Source organism: Corvus cornix, chromosome 2 (genome assembly GCF_000738735.6).
Source record: "Corvus cornix cornix isolate S_Up_H32 chromosome 2, ASM73873v5, whole genome shotgun sequence".
Taxonomy (NCBI): Eukaryota; Metazoa; Chordata; class Aves; order Passeriformes; family Corvidae; genus Corvus; species Corvus cornix.
In genome coordinates this window covers 103,135,296-103,161,526 of record NC_046333.1, presented here as the reverse complement: position 1 = coordinate 103,161,526, position 26,231 = coordinate 103,135,296, and the positions used below count along the sequence as shown (strand labels likewise).

Here is a 26,231-nt window from a genome sequence, read left to right as displayed (position 1 = left end):
TGGTGCCTTTCTAAAGACCCAACACACTGGGGAAAAATTACTGTATATTCTCAGCTCTGGTTTCTTCCCTTTAGGTCCCATCCTTCCTGATTTCCCAAGTGAGAAAAATGAATGAGGCAGCAATGAACAACAGCAAGAGACAGCTGATGTTTGACAAAGGAGTGAGAAAACTTCTGAGGAGAAAGACGATGGAACGAGAGAGGCCTGAAAGACCAGAGGTGTGATAAAAAGATACAGTTTTCAAGGGCAGCTTTAAACAGCCTCCCTCCTTTATCTCACAAAAGATTCTGGGTGTGGGGCAGGAAATTTTGCCATACAAAATAAGCTGATTTGAGAGTTATCTTGAAAGGTGTGCTTCCCAGTCCAACACCCTGATAAGACAAAGCTTTGGGAATTGATTGAGAAAAGGTGAGGAAGGCAGAATTATTTCCAGCAGCCAAAGCTGCAAGCTGTTTACAAACACATGCTGGTTTTTAACCTGTTTCATAAGAAAATGGTTATGTGTGGACTGTCCCTGACAGCAATGATTTGTAGATACTCAACCAATGCATGGATCTGTGGCTGAGTAGGAAGATGGTCCATATTAGGATTAATTGTATTTATCCATGTCCTGGTACAGGCAACTTGATATTCTCCTTGCAAGCTTTAGTCTTAGAGCTTTGCACTAACTTCCTAAGCAGACAGAAAATTCAGTTTGCCTACCTTAGACACTTAAACTGGGTCTAAATGTTAAGTCCCCAGTGAAGTAGATTGTGTTGTTATTCCCTGTATAGTCAGAGGAGAGAGGTGGATACTTTAGAGGATTTCCGGGGCTCCAGAGGCAGTTTGGACTTAAGAAAATCTGATAGAAAAACCTTTCTTTGAAAGTCTTAAAGCCACCAACTTTTCTCTGCTGCCTAGAAACAGAGATTAGGAACTTTCTTGAGGTATGCTGCTTTGATGGACAGTTAAAATTATCTTACATATTAGGTGCAACATACAATTTGGACAACAAGGCATGTTGTATCTCTATGCACAACATACACAGTCCCTACAGCGACTTACAAGTATTTCCATGTAGTAACTACCTTAAATAACCTGGAGAGAAAGTATTTAGAGTCTTCCATAAATGTTTAGAAGAATGAAGACTGGTGAATTGTAAGAGAAGTAATCAAGCAAATGGTAAAGGACTCTATAGTTGTTGAAGAATAGTCTTGAAGAACAAAAGAAAAGACAGGTTAGGAAGGAATGATCTCACAAGGTTATAAGAAATAGAGAATGTACAGACAAGAGAGAAAATGCAGAAGGTAATGTATGGGGAAAAAAGTAGAAAGAATAAGTGTTTTATATGAATTGTGAATCCATTCTGATTCACCTTTCTCAAGAATTTGCCAGCACTGACTGAAATATTTTAGGTGGGGTAGGACATACATTGGTGCTGCAGATGGAGACAGAGATGTTCGTTTAAAATGACAATGCAGACTACCGTGTCGCAAAGTTAAATTCAGCCTGCGATGAACACTGATAGACTCCTTCTCTGAGGAGAGTCAATTACTGCAGTCATTGCACCTTCAGGAAGACAAGTCCATTGATTGGAGTAATTGGCTTTACATCCAATAAAAGTGAGGGTAGCCATGGCAAGGAGCTGAAATATGAAGGGTAAATTGGAGGCAAACTCTGTTTGGAAACTTAGTTTAATGTTGAGAGCACTTAACGCAATCCCCAGGTCTCAGATGTTCTAAATTACACAGAGACAAGAGACTGGAGAGACTATTGTGTTCTGGTCAGCATGGTATTAACTGGATTAGAACTGGAATGCAAACATTGCTAATTGATTTATCCACCACTAATCATGGAAGAGTGCATAAACTTCATAGATGATCATTTGAACCCTACACAAGGTCAAATTTCAAATTAACAGAAACCATATGGTACCTTGATGTTTTACTGTACACACAGTTCAATCTATTTGAAGCTATAGGAAGCAGAAACAGAGAACTGGATTTTTATGCCTTGGGAGAATTTCATCTTTAGAAGGAAGAACAGATATTTTTAATAATTTTTATGTTTTTAAATAAGCAGTTGGTTCACTGACCAGTGTTAACAGAAATAAGTTTAAATTCAAGGGCTTTACCCTGTGTGTATTTATGTGATACTTACCAAAGAGTTTGTGTCTTTGTGTTGTATCTGATTTGTGTCTACAGATTTGCATTTGTATGACTGTAAATGTCTTTTGAATAACCAAGTGAATGCAGGACAGTGATTTTTGCAAGTAACCTGAAATGAGGGTGCAGAACTGCTTCTGAATGGAGCTAGAGCAATATTTGCCTTAGACTTACTCTATTGAATATTGATTTTAGGGAGCTGTCACTTTTCCTCCATACTTGCAGTCTGACATACCTGAGGGGGTGATAAGAGTTTATGCTCCACTGCATTCAAAAGTCTCTATGGCAATTCAACTCAACAGCCAAACAAAAGCCAAAGACATCCTGGCTCGATTCCACTGTGAAAACAGGTGGGTAAAGCAGAACATTTTGTTTTTCCTGAACAACGTCAGAATTATAAATGAATAGATTGTTCCCTCCTCAAAGATTCATTGTGTTACAAGAACTCTTCTTCTAATCTGAAATTGCTAATTTATGGTTATGTTGGTCAAAGAAATTTTAACCACTGATCTTACTCTTTTTATTTTACTTAATAGTTGGCTCCTATGCAGAATCAATCTGCCCTCCCTTACACCACTACTAAAAATGTACATTAAACATATATTTTATAGACCTGCCACATAGAGAACCCAAAGGGATTGGTTTACATCTGTCCATAAGTCTAAAATGTTTTTATTTCTGTAAGGTAATAATTATTAACAGTTATGGGAAATGGTAAATTGTATCTGAAAGTCTTTTCTGCGAAGTCTTCCCATGTTACCACATAACTCTGTTCTTTGAATAAATAATATAGGTTTAGTTGACTGTGATGCAGTAATCTATCTCTGTAGCAGACTCATTATTCTGCAGTGGTCCATTTGGTAGTTGTTGCTTTTGATAAGGCAGTTCACAGGGGAAAAAATATCAAACTTAAGCTTACCATAGATGGTGGGTGATAAGGCAGTGGTTATAACAGAAAGACAAACTGAAAGGTTTTTTTCCATCCTAGCCATGGATCATCACAGAGCATGAGAGGCCAGATCCAAAGTTTACATGAAATTGGAGGAAATATAGGTAGGTCTCAATTTTGAAAATTAATTCTGACTGTCCTTAACCTCCTAAAGCACCTCAGGGCAGCACTACTTTGACACAGCTGGGTCTCTCCTACCCTCCAGTCCATTTGGAGGAAAAGAGCCTGACCCAAAAGCTGTTAAAATCAATGTCATTATTTATTCCAACTTCAGTGTAACTGGAGGGGCACCCCACAGGAGAGAATGAACCCAGCGGCTGGATCTCAGCAGCACTTCTCACAGTCTTGCCAAATGCATCTGACCTTTTGCTTCCCTCTCTCACTCTCATAACTGAGCATTTTTCCATGGTTAAGATATCCTCAGTCTTCCTGTTGCAAGCACATTCCACATTGCTGTCAAGCCTTTTTCCAAGACCTCTTCTTTCTTACTGTACCTTAGTGTTAACCGTCCTCAAATAAAAACCCACAGAACAGAGAATTCAGCCCCTGCATGTGTGGGTGTTCTATACTCACACTAACCTGTGTGCTTTATTTAGACTGCAAATTCCTTGCAATAAGGCTTTTGTCTTCTTCTGTTTCATGCAGTGACACTTCTCATAAAAACAACAATGGCTTGCCCCACAAGTTTCTGGCCTAAACGTCAAAAACCAGATTTTAATTTGATATTGCACAATCCTGGCTCTCTCCTTTCCCTGTTCATACCAAAATTCTGGATGCTCTGTTGGAGTCAGTTGTGAATTACCTGATTAGATTATTTCTTATTTCTTTTAGATTCAGCTCTAAAGAGTTTCTGTAAAGTTATTACAAAACATCACAGACTTACTTCAGCAGCAATTGGGAATCAGTCTTTATTACTGATGATACAAAAAGCTAAATTGGATTAGTGGTTTGTTTTGCCTGTCTAAACAGGATGACCAATTGATGCTAAAACAGAAGAAAGATCCTAAAGGCCTTGTGAAACAATCCCAAATATTCCCACCATGGGCTTTCAAAAAATTGGGACATTTAATTTGCATCTTCATTTAAAATTATTTTTATAGTCCTAGATCCTCCGGGGTACCTTAGTCCACTGATTATCCATTAATTCATTTATATTGCTTTCACAATCATTAGGACCCCAGTGACCTTATAAGTAACTGTACAAAAATTTTACCATAATCCTGTGTCACAGCAAAGTAACCTCTCCAGCTAAATTACTTCATTACCCCATGTAAACGCAATATAGTCCAACAAATCAACTTAACTCTAGAATTTATTGCCTTATTACTCAACTAAGAGGCACGAAATGGCTCGTTCTGGCAAAGGCAGCCACAACTTCCCAATCACCAGCTAATGAAACAGCAGAGTTCAGAGGATTTTTTTTTTTTTAACCAACAAATTGGCAATTGCCAAAAACATTGATGCCGTCCATGAATTTCTTTACAAGATCCTGCTGGATGGGAACACATTGTTTACAGAGCTACTTTTTCAGCATTTATAAATAGTATAGAGGAGAAGTCAGGGACTTCTAATTTCAGCTCAGTAAACCCAAAGAAATAAAACCCCCCATACTGTAGCATTTAAACAGTGTTGTTGATGCTTCTAAAGAAACCGTATTCACCATTTGACTAAAGGTCTTGTCCATAACTCAGTGTAATGCAGAACATCCTGCCTGGAAGTGAAAGTGAATTCATGACTCTCAAAGAGTAAAATCACTGGCAAATTTACCAAAGGCACTCTGTGTATCCAGGCAAGATGTTAGCTGGATGGACACACCAAACTAGGCTTGCTGTGTGCAAGTCAGAGAAACGTTCAAGGACATTTTAACACAGCTCTGTCCCTATGTACTCAGAACTTGCTGTGATTCATGGCTGACAATTTCCTTTTCAGGTCAGCACTGTTTGGATCCAGATGCATTCATGTTAGATGTCTACCGTGCAAATCCTCAGGCAGAATGGGTGATAAAACCAAAAGCCAGCTGAAGCAGAAGGCAGCAGTATACTGGACTAAAGCCAAACGGACAAGAGTGATGCCTGTCATTTTAAGCAGCTCTTGCAGAGACGAAACAAAATGGTAGCTACAGGACATCATTCCTTCCTACTGTACTGTCCAACTGATGGTCAGCACACAGTACTTTTGGTATTCCAGCTTCTGAACCATGAGAGAAATACCACATTTGTTATGTTTTCATATGGATTACACTTGTGCCAGTTGGCCCAGGAGGTGAGGAGGGCAGACCAAGGTACGGTGCACAGAAAACAACCTGTCGCATGAGTTGTTCGCTTCCTGACCTGGTGTCAGAACACAGATTTTTGGAAATAATGCAGTGGCATCAGATGAATGAAACACTACTGACCACAGCATAACATAGAAGCACGACAGAGACATTGGAGAAAAGAAGGCGTCTGTCAGGCATGGAAGGCAGGAGCTCAACATGCAGCAGTGCCAAGACAGCTGTGAAAAAACCAAAGCTTTCTGCTGAAAGTAAACACATACAGTGTGTGTTACTGCAATACCTGTCTCTCAGTCACTCCTCATGAGTACCTGATTCTGGGGGAGGGAGGCAGGAGGAGGAACTGTACACAGCTGTACTGCTCAATGTATGTACCACTGTGTATCTCACTACCGTCTTCCAAAATAGGCTGTCTGGATCCCTTAGCTGTGTGCAATTGTAATGCCACGAACCACGCTCTTTTTCCTTCCCCTGTCACACAAGTTTCAGGAGACAAAGGCTGGGTGAGAAAGGCCATATGCCCCTAGCTCTGCCTTTTACTTGATACACTCAGAATTAAATCTGTGTAGTGCCAGACTATGAGATGTGTTAATGGTGCCACTTACAGTCATCATCTTTTTCGTTAAACATTATAGTTTCTAATTTGTAACCTAATTCTTTTTATTTTGTTTATTTTAGCTTTTAATATGTAAGCAGTTTTTATACTCTTCAGCTGCATCGACAAGAGAGATCTTTGTTCAGGTCTTGTATAATACAGCATGGAGAAGAAAAAGGGTTTCCAATGAGAAAAGGGATTTAATAATTTACACATTAGGTCTTTAAAACCGTAGCCAAACTAGGCCCAGTTGTGCTGAGGGCTTTACAAATACATAGCAAATTGCAGCTCACATGCAGTCTAAGAAACACACAGGCTGACAAGAGAATAGTGGGCTGCACCTGCATTGGGAATGTCAGATAGGATGTCTGGTTTGGAGCTAGTCACAAGAGCAAGCAATGTTCTTCACTTGGTCATCTCACTTTGGGCTATGGTGAACTAGAGGTTTGTTGAGAGGGAAATCACAAATCTCTGGAAAAGAGCCAAGTATTTTTTCATCTGTGTCATATGCAGTAAGTGGAACCAATGCCTTCAACTGCACTGCAATGTCCCCATCATTAGATGATGTTGGACTATGAAACCATCCCCAGCAATGATTTCTGTTCCTGATCTGGACACAGGGATGAGGCAGAAGCTCTGTTTATCACATAACGATATAAAGCACTCTCAACCAAGTCATCCAGGCGAACATAAATTCTGCTGTCCTGCAGAGAAAGCCTGTAACCTGTGATGCTCTGCTGAAGCTGTGCAATGAGGATCTGAAACAGAAGCAGAGCTCTAAAATGTATCAAGTTAACCATGTTCTCCAGTAGTTAACTTTCATTGTTAGTGGTCAGTGAAAGAAATCAACATTAAATCAGTAACTTTACCAGCAACAATAATATCTACAGAGGGCAGATCCTGTCTTCTTTCTTACCTTCTTGATAAAAAATGATCAAAATTTAGCAACATTATCCCTTCATTTTCTTTAAAACAGTGACATTTTTTAACTTTCTGGTTGGTTTGGTTGGTTTGGGTTTTTTTCAGGTTTTTTTGGTTTTGTTTCTCCTTTTTCTTCTTAACACTAAAGGAAACATAGTTGCAGCCAGGAGAAAAACAGGACAGTTGTATTATAAAATACACTCCTTATTTTGACAACTATTTATTTTAAGTATACAAGATATAGTTGATCTGTGACTTGTTTATAGGACTAAGCATAAACGTTTTGTCATGTGCTTTGCTCCCGATACCCTTCAGTTCCCTCTGTGGCAATGGACAGCTCTTTCTGCTTATGCTGCCCTTGTCTGTCAGCTGTAAAGCAGGACTAGTACTTTCCACATAAAGGAAACATGAGAATTAGTTGAGTTAAATTCTACTCTCAGATGCAGCCAAACAATTCCCAGAGCAGATCAGGAGTTATAAACATCCATCTGGGAAGAACAAACTCAGCAAAGGCTTTTTATGTGGAAAGTGCTTTGAATACAAAGAGAATCATATAAATACTAAGCATCATTGTATCTATAGCCAACTAAAAGGAGTTCTGTGACTATACAGAAAGCCTAAACATTAAGAGAATAATTTGAAATGTCATAGCAAATGAGCTAACTTCCAACAGTACTTCCAGAGAAATACATTGACCTCCTCCATCTTGCCCACTCTCTTCACTCTGTGTTCTCAATGGCTGTGCAAGGAGAAGGACACACTGTGTTCACACTGCAACTTGCTCAGCATGTTCTCGACCTCATCAATGTTATTTCTGAAATAGATCTCCCTGTGTTCCATATAGAATACAAGCGGGTTTGGAAGACTTTTACCACTTCACAACTTAAGAAAGTCAAATATGATGTAATAAAACCCACCCTGTGAGCTCTTTGCTAAAACTGCCTACAACTCTATTAGCTAACTATATTAGCAGATGAACCAGATTCTACATAGAGTGCCCAGACTATTACAGCATGGCCAAATACCTCCTGTGTCTGAAACAGAATGTTATAATTCTCTTTTGATACAAATGCCCCTAATGATCCATGTGTACTGTGGTTAATACTGTTCCACATTAAGTTGTTTTGTGTTGTTTTGGTACACTAACTTGATTTAATATGCAGCAGACAAATGGAACAAGCTCAATAGTATTTTGAGATATGAGGTCTCAACTTCAGGTCTTGTATTTCAAGATGGTGGTGGAGGCATGAGGAATTTCATTCCTCCTAACAGAAGTCAAAACTAAGTTACAAGAGGATTGTCACCTAACAAAAAGTAACATATGTGGAAAGCTATTAATAAGAAATTGGTAGCAAGCAGGGAGAAATTTACTGAAATTCCAAAGATGCCTCAAGCATTTATATACTCTATGGTTCTACAAGGACAGCATTTTGCATATCAACACAAAGAGTATTGTAAAAAGCAGGTGTTGCAAAACAGACTGGAATGCTTTAACCTGTAAACGCAGCTAACGTCATTAGAAAGTGTGTGTGTGTGCAAATGTGTCTGTGTCCATGTATAATATTAACTACCTCACTCTGCATTTTCCAGGAAAAATATTTTGGCTTAGACGTTTACTACTTACTTACTATTATCAATTTCACATTAACACTGACAAAGTATTTCTTTTTGTATGAGGCAAGATTTGAAATTACAAAAAAAACCCTAGTAAAATACATATTTAGGGATATGGATGAAACTTAGTCCAAACTATGTTTTCTAAATTATGCTTGTAATGTGAACCCTGTGAGATCAGATGTTGGGGTTAATAGACAATGAATACAAACACACGGTGTTTCATTTTTATTTTTCAATGGGTTTCTATTAGTGTGTGTCTTCTCTGGAAAATAATACAATGCCACTAATCAAAGCAAAGTGTTTGTATGTACGTTTCCCTTACAATCCTCATTATGTTACGTGTTTTGTTGAAGTACGCCAACATGTAAGTGTATTTGTACAGCAGAGTGTGTCCATTGTATTGTATCTGTGTCAAAAATAAAAACAATGTAACAAAGCCAGCTCTTCAGATCTAAACACGTATTTTGGATAGAAACAGGGGGCAGAGATTACAAAGAGCAGTGGTGTATCTGTTTCAAAAGCAACTGTGCTGTTACGGCCCTTGAACAGCTATACAGAGGACCATGTTCTGCCACCCTTGCTGAAGTGGAGGAGCTCTCTGCTCTGGGAGCTCTTCTCTCTTGGACTACCTCGATGCAATGTACAAAACACACTGCTTGGAATCCTGCTTCATTGAAAGCAATGGCAAACTGCTTTGGAGTTTCATTTCAGCCAGTACTTTTTGAAGTAGTGCAAAATATATAGAGGAGAAACTAACTTTAGAACAAATTGTACAAATGCATAGTAAAAGCCAAATAAAATTGGAAGGAGCAAACAAAAATACCGCTAGTTCAAAGAGAAAAAAAAGAGGAGGTGGAATTGACTTGCAAAGAACTGTCTTTAAAGTATGGGACACATTTGTCACTGCTCAATGATCTGGCCAGCTGATGAATGGATGTCCTTACTTGATTCAGATTGAGCACACTTCCCCCAAACCTGGCTTAAGAGAACTACTGGAAGACTCATTTTAGAAACAGAGCAGGCACAGTAAAAAAGAAAAAGATAAAACTGCAGACTGGCCTCAAAAGTGCCTCCCTGTGTCCTGTAAGAAATACTATTTTACAAAGAATGAATGATGCATTCGTTTTCACTGCCAAAATAGATAGTTTTTCCCAAATAAGACCCAAATTGTTCCTTCAGCAACATATTATGCCTTCATAGGCATCTCTGTGCCATAGATTCCATGAAAGTATAAACAGGAACATAATCCTTCTAGCCAATGCATCTGTAATGAGAGTCAGAAGCACTGGATATTAAGCCAGAAGGAAAAGGAACTGGAGCTACCCTATGAAGTGTAACCAAGAAATTTCTATTCATTAAACTCTGAATCTGAGACTTTCAAAATTATGTGTTCAAAAAATTTAGTCAGTCTCCTGCTCCCTCTGCTGGACTGTGTCCACTTATATTTCATAGAATCAGAGTCATATAATGGCCTGGATTGGAAGAAGCCTTAAAGATTATGTAGTTCCAACCTCCCTGAAGTGTGCATACTTGTAACTTCTTACCTTCAGGCTCTTTTTCTTCTAACTAAAATACATTGACAACTGAACTACATGAAATAATGCAGTTTATTGTAGTTTTATTATGTGGTCCAAAATTATTATGTTCTTATAAAACAGTCAACACACAATAAAATGAAATACTGTCAAGTAATCAAAAGAAAACATACCGTAAACACTGATTAATAAAAATTCCCAAAAGAAAAATACCCAATAAATGCCATTAAAATTGTTGTAGAGGTATTTGTTGTTTAAAACCATTTAGTTAAAATGCAGGCAACAGAACTTCTGATTAAAAAAAATAAGTGACCTGAGTTGGAAAACAACCAGAAAAATCAAAGAGATGCAGGTTCTTACCAGTTCCTTTTTTCATTATGAAATTAGAATGCAAAATAACAGATCAACAACAACAAAAAAAAGCCCTCTCTCAGTCCAGACAGGCTTTGCTACAGTTCAGTGCTCAGCCCCAGGGCAGGAATGAGGAAACACTCCACGCAGGTCAAAAGCTCTGCTAAAGTCAAACAATTCTGTATGTTGGCCCTTAGTCAAAACAAGGTTCCTCAAACAGCCATGGAATGAGCTCTTGCTTGTGAGGCAGTTTTGCTTCACATCAGCTGAAAAACAAACACGAAATATGTAAAAATCTATTTCCACCAAACTGAAAAAAATACAAAGATCCAGGTTATTAAACTTCTCCCCCCTCTGAAATGAGAGATAAAACCAATACCTGAGGAGCATCAAGTTCCACTCATGTTTGGATGAACTGTGACATCCCAACATGGTCAGTCAGTGCTCCATTCAAGCATAAGCCCTGCACAGCAATAACTTGGCAGAGTTTGCAGAAATAGTTCTTCCCAGGGGACAATGGAAGATGAGAGGGGAAAACAGAGGAGAAAGCCACTCTGCACGGGTGTTTTTGAAGTTAAAATAGAAACTATTTTTTAACAGAATATGAAGCAACAGCTGATTCCCATTTCTTGGGAATTGCAGTCACAATTCCCATGGCAAACAAAAGCAAGCACGTGTTAAGCGTCACTCTTGTGAGAGTGAGCGCAGGAAGGACATAAGGGAAGGGAAATATTATTGTACCTACCAGGATAACCTCCAACATAAATGGGATTGTTCGTATCTGCAGATGTTGACTGGATGTAGGGATTATCAGTGTGAACCAAATTCCCATCAATTACCAGTGAAATGTGATGTTTGCTTTTGTTTGCTTGAAGCTTGTGCCATTTCCCATCACACAAGCTATTTGTGCCTCTTGGTACATATGTAGCTGTTATTCTGCCAGCTCCATTGTTGACGTGGAATAAAACCTGTACAAACAGCCAGATGCCAGTGAAGATCTAAGTAAGAATACATGAACTAATCTGCCTAGATAAAAGCACAATCACGCTGGTGCAGAGGTTTCTGTTTTAAATGTTTGGCAATATGCAAGGTTGATGTTTACTTTGATGGATAGAGTAGATCTTTTACTGTAGTGGTTTTTAAAATCTAAAAGACTTAGATCTACCTGTGCAATGGTCCATTGATACGCTTCACTAGGGATTTCAATGTTTCTTACAAATACAAATCAAGACGTTTTCACAGAACCTGAGACTTCAGAAATCTGAAAGAAGATTTACTGTGTCTAACTGAATAGAAAGTAGAATGGAGTGAAAGCACTTGTCATTGCCAATAAATGTATTGATTTTTTTCATGCATTTATTTTTCAAAGCAGCTGACATTTCCTCAACTCTGTGGTGAGGATTAATATGTAAGTATTAACTGGGAAAGCATGTCCCACAGAAACACTGATATTTAACACTGTCTCTAGCTAGGAAGCTTTGAATAAAAAATGAGCTATTTCTGCAAAAACAAACACTTAAGAGCAATCAAGTGTATATTTTTTATGCAAGAGGTGACTGGAGAAGTATGTGTATTGATTGTTAAAAGGTTTATGGAACATAATGGCCAGTAGAAGTAGAGAATGAGTTAATTGCTCATGAATATTGAAGAAGAGGCTACAAAACAGTGTGCATTGTATATGTAATATTTTTTTCAAGGACAAGGATAGCTTTATGGCAGAAAAAGTATTAAGCCATAAAAAAGATATATATTTGGTCTAACATACAAGGTATGTAGTACAGGAGGTCAGAGGAGCTGCACACTAACATAAATTACACTAATTAAAAACCCTAAGAGTTCCAGTTACTTCTGCTAATCGCACTCTATCATATGACGGCAATGAGAAACCTTGAGACTGAAAGTCTGTCCCATATTCATTCTGTGGGAAGTTGCCTCCATCACACTTCACTGGTGTATATTTCATGCACTCCAAGAGTTTTAGCCTCCCAGTTTCAAACAAGCCTTGTGAAATGAGTGTGCCTGCACAGGGCAGCCTACCTTGCCATGTACAATCTCCAGTCCAATGGCATCAACCTTGGCACTGCTGACCCCGAGAAGAACCCCGTGCACTGCTGTCGTACGGAACTCCAGGGTGATGTTCACGTCAGACCTCACTTTGTAGCCTTCTCTGACTGAAAAGAAGTTAAAAGTCTCTAGCAGAAGACGTGGAACCCACAGTACAAAGTAAAATATATACATCATTAAAAGGTCTAAAAATCTTGTTAATTATGCTGCTGGAATATGACTTTGCAGAACCTCTGGAAAACAAGTTTTCCAAAGTCATAATTCCTATTTTGTACTGGAAAAGATAAATTCCCAAATAAGTTTTTCTTCATTAATTCAGATTTAATCCATTCTATCTCATTTGTAAGAAACAGTACAGAACACAAATGTCATCCTTCATGTTACTTCAAGTATTTTGTTTTCATATTCTTCAACAGACCTTAGCATCATGAACATGCATATTCTTAGCTGAAGAAAGATGTGGTTCGTTTCTTTCCCAGTGCTAAAATCATTAGCTCTTTTATTTGTGCAAGATAGCCCTTTGCAGAAATGACCACTTTTGGATGGATGGAGTAAAGGGACTCAGTTAGATATCCATATGTAGGGCATGCCCTCACTGTGTGAGGAGTCTATTAATTACACACAGTTCCGGTAAAGCCCAAAAGGAGTGTGTTTCCATTAACGTTAATTCAGTAACGTACTGTGTTCATCTAACGACACTTACCAAGGGCAGCAAAGCCACTTCCATCAAAGAAAGTACCATCCTGCACTGTTTCATAGCATTTATTCACAGCAAAGATGGAGACAGGACTCTCCTTGTCCACTTGTTTGCTATTAATTGTCATGCTACCAATGCAGGCAGGAATACTGTGAGTAACCTGAACACATGGAAATACAAGAGATAATGTTTAGTATAAACTGCTGCAATCCTCTCTTAGTGATGATGACCTGATGTTATTGTAGATGAAATATTATCTGAACAAAACACAGCAGAATCTAAAATATTTACACAATTAAATTTATATTATTACATATAATTCTGTAAGGTACATAATGTCTTAAGAGTCAAAAGCAAATAGTTTAGCAGCAGAGTATACACAGTCTGTAATATACAGAAAGAACTGTATTTGCCTGACTGTGAGCAGGGATACGCCCAACAGTAAAAGCATTCCAAACATGCTTCAGCAAATTAATGAGTAAATCAAGGTTTTGTATGACATTTTGCAAGTGTTCTTCATCAAAAAGATTCATCTGAATCACTTCAGAGGGTGATTGGACACTGGAACAGGTTCCCCAGGGAAGTGCACCAGCCTGACAGACTTCAAGAAGCATTTGGACAGTGCTCTCAGGCACATGGTGTGATTCTTGGGGTGTCCTGTGCAGGGCCAGGAGTTGGACTCCGATGATCCTTGAGGATCCCTTCCAACTCAGGATATTCTACAATTCCATGAGAAACATCATCATCATCACTGGAATCCTTGTTGATATAATGGGCTGCACAAGGAGGAAGGTGACAAAAACTTGCCCTCTAAAAGCCTGTATTAAAATATGCTTTAATCTAAAGACAGGGAAACCCAGTCTTTCAGAGATATTTAAGGCACCTAATTTCTGTTTGAATGCAATAGGACTCGTATACCAAAATTAATATGTAAGTATTACACATATGTAAGTACTACATATCTGAGATTGTAGGTCATGTTTTTACCTTATACTGTGAAAGACAGGAATTTATATTCTTTATCCATTTTTAACAGAGAAACAGAATGAAAAAAAGTTCTGTTAAGGGCTATTACTAACACACAAGGATACAAGCTGTTGCTAGAGTCATTAAGCCATAGAAAGCTAGAAAGATTTATCTGGTAAAGGGTCATTACTTTCCTTGTTGCTTCTTTCCCTGGATTTGCTGCACTAAGCTCATTTTAGTCTTGCAAAATGCCAGAGACATCCCCCCACCCCAAACCTTCTTACATTCCCAAGATTCTTTGGCACGTAGTCTAAGGGGAGTCCTCCCACATAGAGCTTTCCTTCCACATCCAAGGTGCTACCATCTCCCAGAGCATTGACTGCTACCAATTCCTGTCCATCCACAATGATTGTGCCTTTTCTTTTAACATATTCTGTCTTTACCTGGAAAAAAGGAAAGCATGTGAACATAAATGAGTAAGCTAAATTGGTTACCTAGTCATCATTTGCCACAGAAATAAGCAAGACAATTGTTTAGTGGTTGAACTGCTATGGTATTCTGTTCTCAGGCACCCTCTTGAAATTCTTCCTGAGGCTGACACCATTTCTGAATGCAACTAAGCAGTTAAACAGCTTCCTTGCCTTCCCAAGGGCTCACAGTGATTTCATATCGTCCTGCCTAAGGCTTTCAGTGTTTTATCATTTCTTTAAATCACCAGTTTATTGCCTTAGGATATGAGTACATCACCGAATTTGGAGAAGGGTGTTCTGTGCTGGTCTCCTGCAATTATTGTGCTGCCCAACAGCTGAGCCATCTCAGCTCTCTGAAGTGCACATTCTTATGCTGTCATTTTATGATGGGCAGTGCTATATTTGCTATAACCAAAAAAGCTGCCCAGTTCTGCCCACCTTGTTCACTCATGTCCCTATGCTCTTCTTGCCCTAAAACAATTACTCACATGTGGCTGAGGGAACTCAGCTAGCCATTTATCCATCTCTATTTACTTTTAGCCCCACTCAGAATCATGACGAGGTTCAACATGAAGTTTCACGAACATTGGGCTGGTAAGGGGATAAAGGAGTAAAACAGGATGGTATGAGCAGAGGGCAGACAATGAAAGAAGTAGTGCTTCTTTCAGTAGCAATGTGTATTAGTTTACATTGATTGCAGAGGGACTGCAGTGATCACCCTCAGCTGGGAAGTGGTGTGACTCAGCCTCAACCTCTGAAGAAGGCTGAAGCTCCTGCTTTTATGTCCAGGGTAGTCATAGGTCAGCTCTTGTACAGAATGTGCTCATGTCTTAAAATGTGGATAGTGTCAGTGTGAGTTTTATGTGAGTAAATGTAATTTTAAACATGCAGCTGTAAGTCCTGGAGCATTCTTCCTTTCAGGGTAGGCAGCAGAGCTTGACAGTGATATTTGACAGACGTTCACATTTGCTTTCTTCATGTTAGTTTTTGCTGTTCTTTCTTCTGCTGATTATTTATAAAAAAACAAAAGAACTCTGCTGATTCCCAAGGCACCTAGGAAAGCTGGCAGCTTTGTGTCATCAATCACCTTGTCCCACAGAGTTAAGGTTTCACATATGGATAAGGGAGGGGAAGCATAGCGGGATGAATATTGTCATCCTCACCTGCCTTTAGGAAAAGTGTTGTCCCTCTAAAACTTAGTTACTTCTAAAACTCCTCTGAACATCCCAGTCACTTCTCACAAAGAAAGCCAGAGCCAGTAGCAGCTGGGCTGCTCAGAGGAACCAGGCCAATAGAAACTGATGCAATCTTTGTGCAGAAGGCCGTGAATGCTACGTGACACCTCCAAGCAGTAGACATAGTTTCTTCTCAAACTCTACTCAAGTCCTGCCCCTGGCTCCATTCATTTAAAATGTTCCCCTTTCTCATCTTGCCTCAACCAAGGAAAGGAAAGACAGTGCTTCCCTGTTGTCACTAGCTGCTGTGACATGGTCAGGTAATAAGTGGGAGAAAAGAAAAACTGCACCCACAAATCTCTGTCACCCTGTCACACACTGAAGTGCAGGTCTTTGGTGACGTAATGCATTGAAAGCTCTCTGTGGAAAACGTCAGATTTTTTACACCTCTCTGTTAGGTCCTTCTCTGTTGAAGATGACCATTACTACACAATTGGTGAACTATTTAATTCCTAAATAGTTTGAGATACTTACAGTAGTTGGAAGATGGATTTGATGTACAATTAATGACAATTTTAAAAGGAAATTATTATCAAATAAAAGTTTTCTGAATGACTTCATGATTGGGTTAGAACCAGTTTGCTTTTGCAACACAGAAAGCATACAGATAAGGCAGGCAAAACCCATACCAGTACCTCCAGGGAAAAAAAATGGAGCACAAGATTGGCGACCACCTACCGTATGCCATTTTCCATCACTGACAACAGCAGGGTGAAGAGCTACCGCTTTTCCTTTGCCTAAATCAAATGAGAAATGGAGCTGTCCCCCATAAAGCTGTAGGGCTGCATAATCAACCTGGTTTTGGTGAGCCATGTAGTAAATCAGGCCACTGGAGGCAAAGGTTCTGAGATTCAGCTGGATGGAAAGTCTAGACAATAAAAATTCAGTGTTACTGAAAGGTATTTCTTCTGCAGTGATGAAAAGCTTTTCTGGACACAGAGAACAGCCTGAACCAATTTATTATAATGAAAGGAGATTTATTATTACAAAGGCCAGAAAAGTAGAATTTGGGTTGATTCTAAGAAAGCGTGACTTATAATGTATTTAATAATGGAAATCAGTGTTGTACCTGTCAGAAATAGAAAAGGTGCTTGTCAAAGAGCGAGATGAACTTTAAGAGGGACAAGCTCAGCTGTTTGTGACTGCAGGCTTGCCTGTTGCCCTAAGAAAGGACCCCATTCCCGGATAACTTTATGGCATCCATTACTATTAGCCAGGCTTGCTAGGAAATAATGGCCACAATGAGAACAGACGGAGGCTTAAAAGGTAGAGGAGATGAATGAGCCATTTATTATGAAGACAACAGGTTCAGACTACATGGCATCAATCCTCTGCAATGTCCTTTGCTCAGTAGCTGTAAAAGAGAATGGCTAAAAGGAAAAACCACTCTTTTCTCTATGCCTGCGGAGACTTTCTGAGTTGCAAGAAGCAATTACAAGTGACTTGCAGGCTGTGTGCTGGCAACCTTGTTGGGAGCCTCTCAAACAAGTAAAAGAGGCAGAGAGGCTATCACACATTAAGTCTCAACAAAATGATTTTTCTCAGTAGTCTTGTCTCCTTCAAGTACACCTTCAAATATGGAAGATGCACTTGCAGAAAATAGAGAGGAGAGGGTGAGATGTTATCTGCATCAGACAAAGGAATAGGGACCAGATGTGAGCTCAGTATGTGGTAAAAAGAAATCAAAGTACTTACAGAAGATACAGTGAGACTCTTAAATCTGAGAGAAAAAAATTGCCGAACTCTGATAATGAGTTACTGAACTTGTGATCACTAACCTGGGATATGATACTTTCTTCCATGAGGAGCCCACAGAAACCTGAAGTGAGGGCCATGTTCAAATCTGGCAATGCAGTGATCAATCATGAAAACCATCACTGCCCTTCTTGTAGCTCAATACAAAATAACAGTGTGTGCATGTGTAATTCAGGATATACTCACTTCTTCCTGACAGCAGACTGATCGAAGAGCAGGGTCAAGTGGCTGCCTTTGGCAAGTCCAAACTGATGAGCACCTTGGACATGATCAGGCAGTTCATCTTTTGCACAAACTACCTGTTAATGAAATGACTTTACCAACAAGAACAGTATCAGGTGCTGCCCAGCAACTGTTGAATGACAGTGTGCCTGCATAGAGCTTTGCAGAAAGCAAAACTGAGCCGCAAGATAACCACGAAGTATACAGCAAAACATAAACTCACAAGCATTCCAACCTATATTCAGGCTCAAAAAGAACAAGTTCTAATGATTAAGCTATGTCTTGTCGACAGCACCAGCCTTTTCTACTGAGAAATGTTTGTAGTTTGAGATATATTCACTATTTTTCTTAATTGATAGCTCTTTTGATAACTAATGCTGGAAGTACAATTTCAGTATGAAAATCTTATAGCTTTGGTAGGAATATTTTCCCATTTTGTGAGGACACACATTTTTGTTACGATTTGGAGTATGGAAAGCTGAGTAACAGAGTATGAGTCAAAGCTATACTTTAGCTCTAAAAAGGACAACTTATTTCTTTTTATAGTCACAGTTGTATGTATGAAACCTTGCTTTTTTATAGAATCAAATGTATAAAATCTTTCTTTCTGTTGCCACAGGAAAATGGTTTCAGGATGCTTTGGAAACCCTTCATTATAAAGATATGCAGCTGCAGGAGGAGAGAAGTAATGCTGCCTTCTCTCTTGGTAACAGGCACTGCGTGAGAGGAAACAGGTGCCGTGCAAGCTGCATTCAGACACCGTGTGTCTCTCGAGTGGTTTGTGCCTCCTCTTTGACACAGAGCAGAGGCTGCATGTGTGTGACCAGGAAAATGTGAATGCAGAGCTGCACAGCTAATGCAAATCTCAGCACAGTCCCTTTGGCAGGAATACACTAAAGATAATAGTTACTGTCAAGTCCTTCTGTTGGGAGATTATCATTCCACTTTTTCTTTTCTTTTTTTCTGTTGCTGCTGCCTGAACAGTGATAAACCTAACTACATTTCCATTGCAAATGGCCAACAGTCTGCTACAAAGGTTAGTATCTGTTTTTCTGTAGGAAATAATAATTTCAAATATACATCTATTGAGCCATTCCATACCACAGAGGAAGCAAATATACACAGTCCCTAATTTGATAATTCTCCACAAAGAAAGGACAAAAGAGGCAGCAATAAAACCTTGCTGCAATACATACTTTTTTTGTATCTGTGAGAGGTCTCAGGGGAACTGGTAAAGCCTGAAGTTCAGGTTGAATTGCAGTGCCTGATGGCTGTACAGCTGGTTTATGCTTCTCTGACAGGAAGCAGCTGTCCATATCCACGTGTTCATACTTCATGGAAGTGGTGAAATATAAAAGCCTGTATTTTTTTTAGAAAATACATTTTAAGAGGTGCATTTCTACTTATTTCCCAAGCAGAAGGAGAGTATTTTTCAAGGTCTTTCAGTAGTAACAGCAGAAAAGGAAAGAAGAGGCATCTGTGACAAACAGATTGAGAAGTGGCAAATAATCTGTCCACAGAACAATATGAATCTACAATATTTTTGGAAGGCCATTCTGTCTGTTACTACAGATGAAATTATAGTAGAGAAAGCTGTGTTTTGTGCAGCATCTCTATAAACATTAAAGACATTTTTAATGCTATTTAGAAATATAGCTGGTAATATCAATTTTCTGGCTGTTATAATATCCAGATCATGAGTATCATGCATATCTTATGTTAAAAATCAGGCAAATGGAAGTGTCATGCAAGAGATCACAAACTACATGTAACGATTACTACACACAGTTTTCCCAAACAAGGCAGTTACCCCTCTGACTTACTCCTTGTTAAAAATAAGGTTGCTGATACAGCCATGAAAGGAGCCAGCCATTTTTAGCCCTAAGATGCCCTCTCCTGCTGGAATGCCACCAGCATAGAAGTTGGAAATATTAATGGGGCTCATTTCTGCTGCTGAACCAAGCCTCAGTTCTGCAGGTTTACTTTCATCCACCTGTACACTTATGATCCTGAAAAAGATAAAGTAGGGAAAACATTCAACAAGGTCTTAGAGAGTCATTTTCAGATGAAAAGCATTCCTATCAGCCTCAAAATGTCCTCTTCTAATAAATAAAGATTCCATCACTTTGATAATCCTTTCAATGTTTTAAAACTGGAAGTTCCTCTTTAGATGATTTTTAACATGCAAAGTGTTGTGAAATATCTTTCTAAATTATTTTGATAGCTGTGTATCTTTTTGCTAATACTACTTAGTATGCTTGTACTCAAGTGCCCCAAACTGTCTAGAGATTTTGAGTGCTTTTAGCTACACCTCTATCAGTGGCTGTATGCTCTATACAATTACCATGTAAATCAGAAAATCTGCATTGACAGCAGAAAAACACAGCCCTGATTATCCCACCTAATAAGCTAGCAGAGGCAATTCCTCAGAGAGTGCAGTGAACTGACAACAACATACAATAATTAAACAGGTAGTACTCTTTGCAGTCACATGTACCTCTTATTCCGAATTAGGATGACAGAGTGTTCTTGTCCATCACTGTATGTTCCATTAGCAGACTGAAGAACTACTTTCCTAGTACTTGCTCTATCTCCAGCATTAACATGCACTGCAAGATGACCATCAATCAGCATGATGGAAAAGAAGGGCTGTAGATTTAATTAGAGGATTAATTTTTAACTATAGCTCAATTCTCAGACACTCATTTAGTGTTTAAAAAGAGCACACATGGGAAAAATTTACCTCCAACCTTGCTGTAAACTTTTAAATGAAACTCAAAGACTAGTAGGAATTGTATTGGTACCTCTTAGAGTGCAAAGCCTTGTAACAGCAAACACAAAAGCTGGACATTTCTCTGGTCAAAATAACTCCAGTTGAAGTGCAGGGTTTTTTTACACACACACACACACTCACTAACACTCCTCTCTTAAGAGCAGGAAACAGTAACATTTTGTCTTTGGATTCTAGAAGTTCCAACTGTCTACCGGATACACAATAGCAACCTGACTTGATTTTACAAAATAAAAATGGCAAAAACAACCCCCCAGAAATCTTTTTTTTAAGTACTTGCCAAGTGTGCTTGTCTTCGTCGTCGCTTTTCCAGTCCCCTGCTGAGTCCAGCAAGGATGATGCCACTGCTGTTCTTTGTAGCAAAAGTTGCCATCAGTTCTGACTCTGGGCTTAGGGACTTAGGTACCAACTCAATATATCCATTGTTCATGATGCTGACACTGTGAATAGGCTATTTTATGAAGAACAGAAATAATTACTGTATTTAACCCTACATAGTGTACAGTAAGAAAAAAAAGCAAATATGGATTAGATTACCTTAGAATTTTTAGAGATAAATCCATTTCAACTCACTGTAAACACCACTATTCACTAGTTCATAAAAAGAAAGATCAGGTCACAAAACTTTAAAGTTTCCTACCTCCAATACACAGCCTTTTCTTACTCCATATGAATTTCTATGCAAGTCAAAGGTGGAACGAGATATTTCCAGGTTCTTGATGCATCCCACATACATTCTACTATTAAGACCTTTCCTGAAACATAAAACAAGGCTTTCTTTCCAAGGAGTAGTATTTGAAATCTCTTGGGAGAAAAAATTAATTTCCCTTCAATAAGAAAAGAAAGAGAGATCTGTTTTAAAGAATGCAGTCTGTCTGGTGTAAGTGAAAAGAGACGTGGTTTAAGTTTTACTCTCACATACTAAATCTGGTCTTAAAAATAGTCAAGAAAATGTGTTGCCCAAATGAAAACACACAAGTGTGTAATGCTGTGTTGACAGGTCAGGTCTTTTCCCAAAACTTTTAGGTGAATCTTCAGCTGAAATAAAATAGATTGTGTGAAAGGGTAACTGTAGCTGTCTACTACGCAGTATTTATTTTTCATTTTTCAAGTCTGGAGGATGCCTAATTTGGTTCCCGGTTTAAGGCTGAGAAATCTAAGGCTGTCCTGCCATAATCCCTTACAGGCTGGTATGCCAGCTAAGATTAACAAGTCTGCACTCTGTAATAACTGTGCAGAGACCAATAATGTACTAGAATTTACCTTATTGTCAAGAGCGTGCAGAAAGTTTAATTAGATTTTCTCTTGCCATATTTACCTTTTCACTGTGAAGCCAGCGGAAGAAATGTGACTTTGCAAGTTCAGTACGGATGTGCAATGCAAAAAAACCCATAAACTAGAGACACGCTATAAAATATGTATTTGCAATGTTTTCTGTTATCTGTTCACAGTTGTTTCTCCTCTGTTCCAAGTTATTGGATTACAGAAATTCTGAAGTAGAACTTTTATCCTTAAGGATAGTTTTGCCCATAAATGCCATCTGGAAAACGCAAGGCTCTCACAGGTAGAGATCAAAGGAGCATCACTGCAGACAGCAGTGGTGAATGCTTGCCCCAAAGAGCTGCTGTGGCAGCTGCTGTGGTGGAAATCACCCTTGAAGGGGGGAAAAAAATATTTCTGATCTGAACTGCAGTGTCAGACAGTGGAAAGCAAAATATCAGAGTTTGAAGTCTAAGGTCAGATAATTCTGTGGTATACATGGTCATAAACTAGACTTCAGAATTCACTGATTTTCTCTCATTTTAGTGGAGATAGAGTGTGTAAAGGTTTTCCCCTCACCTTACAAGAGTCTTAGCAAAGGTGCAAAAGTCAGACACTTTACCTCAGAGGCCTCGATCTTGGCAGCCCACCAATGAAGATTGGGTCCTTATCAGAGCGGTTCAGGTCTGAGGCAACTCCAGGAGATTCTCCTTGCTTCGTTTCTTTATAATTAAGGTTATATGCATCCATGACTGCCAAAATTCCTGCAAAGAAAAGAGAGTAAAGATCTTGAGAAGGACCCTTTCTGCCCTTTTGGCAATCTTGTCCGTAATAAAGGAAAATGTAGTCATTGACTCAGACATGTGTGGACAATCTTCTTATTTTTAGAATGAGAAATTTATTGTACTTCCAGCTATTCTGTTAATCTCATTCATTCCTCTCTGCCAAAACCAAATCTGGAGTGGTCTACAGGAAAATAGATACATATGAGAATATGTTATAACTATTAGCATGTATGCATTCTTGCCGAAAGACAGGCCCCCACAAAACAGTTGTAATATTAAAATGCAGAAGAGAAAATGTGATCCCTCAGCTAGAGACTTGGACAAAAACCTTGCAGTCTTTAAAGCCTGTTGGTATGTTTTCATCCAGCAGTTTCTACACTACCTGCTCTTTATGAGATGTGCTAAACCAAGCCCAAGATTTACACTTTAGTCCTTCTAAAAGCAAAGTACCATAGGTGGGGCTGCTAAAGAGACTCCATTGGAAGTGATCAGATTTGGTTGCAGTGATGTTCCCTGCAGCTATCTTAGATATTTGTATTTGTAAATGGGCTGACACCTGGATTTTTCAATCTGTAGCCTACCTTGCTTCTTATTCCGATTGAAGGAGATTTTATACCATGTTCCATTGTTGTAATGATTGTCAGTTGTAAGAGCAAGAGGTCCTGAACCAAGATCAACAGTCAGCCTCACTTTGCCATCAACAAGCTCAAGGGCCAAGAAATCTCTCTGAGAGGAAGAAAAAAAAGACCCAAAACAAACAACAGATTACATTCCTGGAAATAAAATCTTCCTACAGAATGCATCCCTGGCAGGTTTGGGCTATGTGTGGAAAAGATTTTGTAACTCTTGTACCTGGACTATTTGTTAGGCCCAAGATGCTCATCTTCACTATATTTAGGAAAATTAAGTTACAAGTATCTCACAAGGATGTATTTTTGGTTTCTTTTCTTATTATTCTTACTTAAATGCATTGTAAAGTTTGATTACTCAGCAGAAGAAGGGTTAAATAACCAAGTCACATTTCCCTGGTTTTGGATGAAGTTGAAAGTAATTTGATTTGACACTTAGCATAATGATCAAACACTATGATGTTCTTTCTGCAAGAAGCAAAGGCCTTCCTCACACAGTAAAAAAGACTTTCTGAATTGCATTAAAGGTACCCCCTCTGAACTGTAAAGCTTAAATCAGATATTATTGTGCAGTGTATTCAGGCAGTGAGTACATAAAACAAATGAATAATGCAGTGACTCTGAAAGAATCTGTATCCAAACAAAGCTTTTCCTTCCATCAGGAGCAGAAAACCATCATCTAAGTATGCAGTAAACTGTATGACATGACAATGAAGGTCTGGTGATGGGTCTGCATTATGTTGCTTTTGCAGGAGTTCAATTTGTTTCAGTTTACTGAATTCTCATCTTACAGATTTAATTCAATATGGTTTTTCATTATTATGTTGTCCTTCTGCAAGCTCAGTTCCAAAACAATTTTACATTCTGAAAATGTTCCTTCAACTGAAACAACTAGTTTGTCAGCCTTACTGTTTCCTTTTCTATCCTTTAGTTAAGTAATCATTAATTTTAGTCTAAAATAATTAAATTTTATTCTAAAATGAAAATAAATTGTGAAGAATTCTTTTCATTGTTTAATTTTGCCCTTAGTTTAGGTGAGTATTTGCTCTAATCAGTTGTCTCTAGAGTTCTTGTCTTTACTCCTTTGGCTTATGATGCCAATCATAGGTGAAGAACTACACAAAAGCAGTAATATGGCCTAATATAAGTAAGCTGAAAAATAAAGCAAGCAAGAAACCACCAAATGATCTAAACACAGTTTACGACAGTTTAGGAATCTGATCCATTTTCTTACAGTGCCATTTGAAGCAAGATACAGAAGAAGCCCATTTGGCGAAAAGGTGCTGAAAAATATTATTATTTGAGTCACTGTTGAGCGGAGTGCCTTCTGCACAACTGAGTATCCACTGCCATCAAAATGGAACGAAGTGTCCTCATCCTGTGGGCTACAGAAGTAGAAAAACAATATAAAAATGTTAACTGAACACTTGTTTTTCCCAGTAATTTTTATATACAATGTAAGAAAAGTTAGATCATAGAATCATAGAATGGTTTGGGTTGGGAGGGACCTTAAAGGCCATCTAGTTCTAAGCCTCCTGCCATGGGCAGGGACACCTTCCACTAGACTAGGTTGCTCAGAGCTCCATCCAACCTGGCCTTCAACACCTCCAGGAATGGGGCATCCACAACTTCTCTGGGCAGTATGTGCCAGTGTCTCACCACCCTCACAGTAAAGAGTTTCCTCCTAATATCTAATCTAAACCAACTCTCTTTCAGTTTGAATCCATTCCCCTTTGTCCTGTCACTCCATGCCCCTGTAAAAGGTCTCTCTCCAACTTTCTGATCAGCCCCCCTCAGGTACTGCTCAGTCAGTGCAACCCCCAGGCAGTAACTTAGAAAGTGTGAGAAAATACTTGAATCTTGATGCAATGAATAACTGAAGGATTCCAGCCAAAGGCTGCTTTCATTTTAGAACTTCACAACACATGATTTAGCCATGGGAAGGGATGCACACAAGATAAGTGTTCTTCCCTTATATAAGAAAATAAAAGCCAAATTAAATGATTTCCTAACGGAAAAAATAATTGTTACAGCATACACTCTCTAAATTAAAACATGTCATCCATTTATCGAAATGCTCTACATAATTGCACTTACAATACATGTTCTATTAGCCCCTTTCCCTGCAGTACAAGACTTGTAAAAAATATTTCATACAATCAAGCAGCACCCTCTGCTGTTTCTACATGAAATATTCTGCAAAGGGAACATGGACAAGCATATTTCTTTTCAATTCCTTAAACATAAAAACAGTGCAGTCTGCAAAAGTTACCAAGCTCAGTTGCAACACTTTTGCTATGGTTTCTTTTTATGAGACTGCTTTACACTGCTTCTTACCCTAGGAAAGAATAAATTTGTCCTAGGGAAAACTACTGCAAAGCAAAGATTCCAAAGCATTTTGGTTTACTGGTAGTCCCTACTTCCAATGCACAAAATAGAGGGTAACAATAAAACTCCTCTGAGAAAGTGATTAAAAAATTAGAATTCCATACAATGAAGTTATTTGACACCACTGGCACATTCAGATTAATGTGCTCAGAACTGTAAGGTAATGATCAGTGAAACACTGCAAAGTCTGAGCTTGTTATTTTTAGCTAACACAAAAATTTAGTATTACAAATGTAAATTATTCTAAACCTGTAAAAAAAAAAAAGAGAGAGTGAGACAAAATACCTTCCAAAACAGCCATTGCACTTGCCCTCTCTTTCTATGTAGTTCCAGAGCCCAACAGATTTGCCATTCAGGGATGCCTCTCCTAAGCACCCTTTAAAATGGGTCACCTTAACAGCAGGTGATTTCTATAAGACAAGAAATACTTCATGAATATAATTAATGTTAAGTACTCTGAAAATTATGCAGCACAATTTTTGCTTGGTTGTTTTCCTTGAGCTTTAACTTTGTTAGATATAAATCATAATAAGAGAACAACATGTTTTAGCATAACTATGAACAATTATCATTCAAATAATAATA

At 38.6% G+C, this 26,231-nt stretch overlaps 2 protein-coding genes across 8 annotated transcripts in view; one reads left to right on the top strand and one right to left on the bottom strand.

Moving 5' to 3' along the window:
* Positions 1-8,938, top strand: part of ARHGAP28 (Rho GTPase activating protein 28) — a 77,210-nt gene extending 68,272 nt beyond the window's left edge. For 6 of the 7 annotated variants that reach the window (XM_019284028.3, XM_019284024.3, XM_019284023.3 and 3 more), the window contains 3 exons: positions 75-218; positions 2,340-2,494; positions 5,023-8,938. In XM_019284028.3, the coding sequence (XP_019139573.1) occupies positions 75-218; positions 2,340-2,494; positions 5,023-5,209 (486 nt within the window). In that variant the 3' untranslated portion in view covers positions 5,210-8,938. Of the gene's footprint in view, positions 1-74; positions 219-2,339; positions 2,495-3,132; positions 3,198-5,022 lie in introns of all 7 variants that reach the window. The other variant, XM_010396318.4, reaches the window with a different exon arrangement.
* Positions 8,939-10,087: 1,149 nt separating this feature from the next.
* Positions 10,088-26,231, bottom strand: part of LAMA1 (laminin subunit alpha 1) — a 100,207-nt gene continuing 84,063 nt past the window's right edge. The window contains exons 48-63 of the mRNA XM_039572269.1: positions 25,932-26,056; positions 24,493-24,643; positions 23,211-23,355; positions 22,467-22,608; positions 21,225-21,339; positions 20,865-21,035; positions 20,291-20,442; positions 19,617-19,802; positions 18,990-19,152; positions 17,758-17,870; positions 16,495-16,684; positions 14,396-14,554; positions 13,152-13,305; positions 12,422-12,555; positions 11,130-11,352; positions 10,088-10,650 (exon numbers count right to left, since the gene is read on the bottom strand). Of these exons, the coding sequence (XP_039428203.1) occupies positions 10,490-10,650; positions 11,130-11,352; positions 12,422-12,555; positions 13,152-13,305; positions 14,396-14,554; positions 16,495-16,684; positions 17,758-17,870; positions 18,990-19,152; positions 19,617-19,802; positions 20,291-20,442; positions 20,865-21,035; positions 21,225-21,339; positions 22,467-22,608; positions 23,211-23,355; positions 24,493-24,643; positions 25,932-26,056 (2,484 nt within the window). The 3' untranslated portion in view covers positions 10,088-10,489. The remainder of the gene's footprint in view (positions 10,651-11,129; positions 11,353-12,421; positions 12,556-13,151; positions 13,306-14,395; positions 14,555-16,494; positions 16,685-17,757; positions 17,871-18,989; positions 19,153-19,616; positions 19,803-20,290; positions 20,443-20,864; positions 21,036-21,224; positions 21,340-22,466; positions 22,609-23,210; positions 23,356-24,492; positions 24,644-25,931; positions 26,057-26,231) is intronic.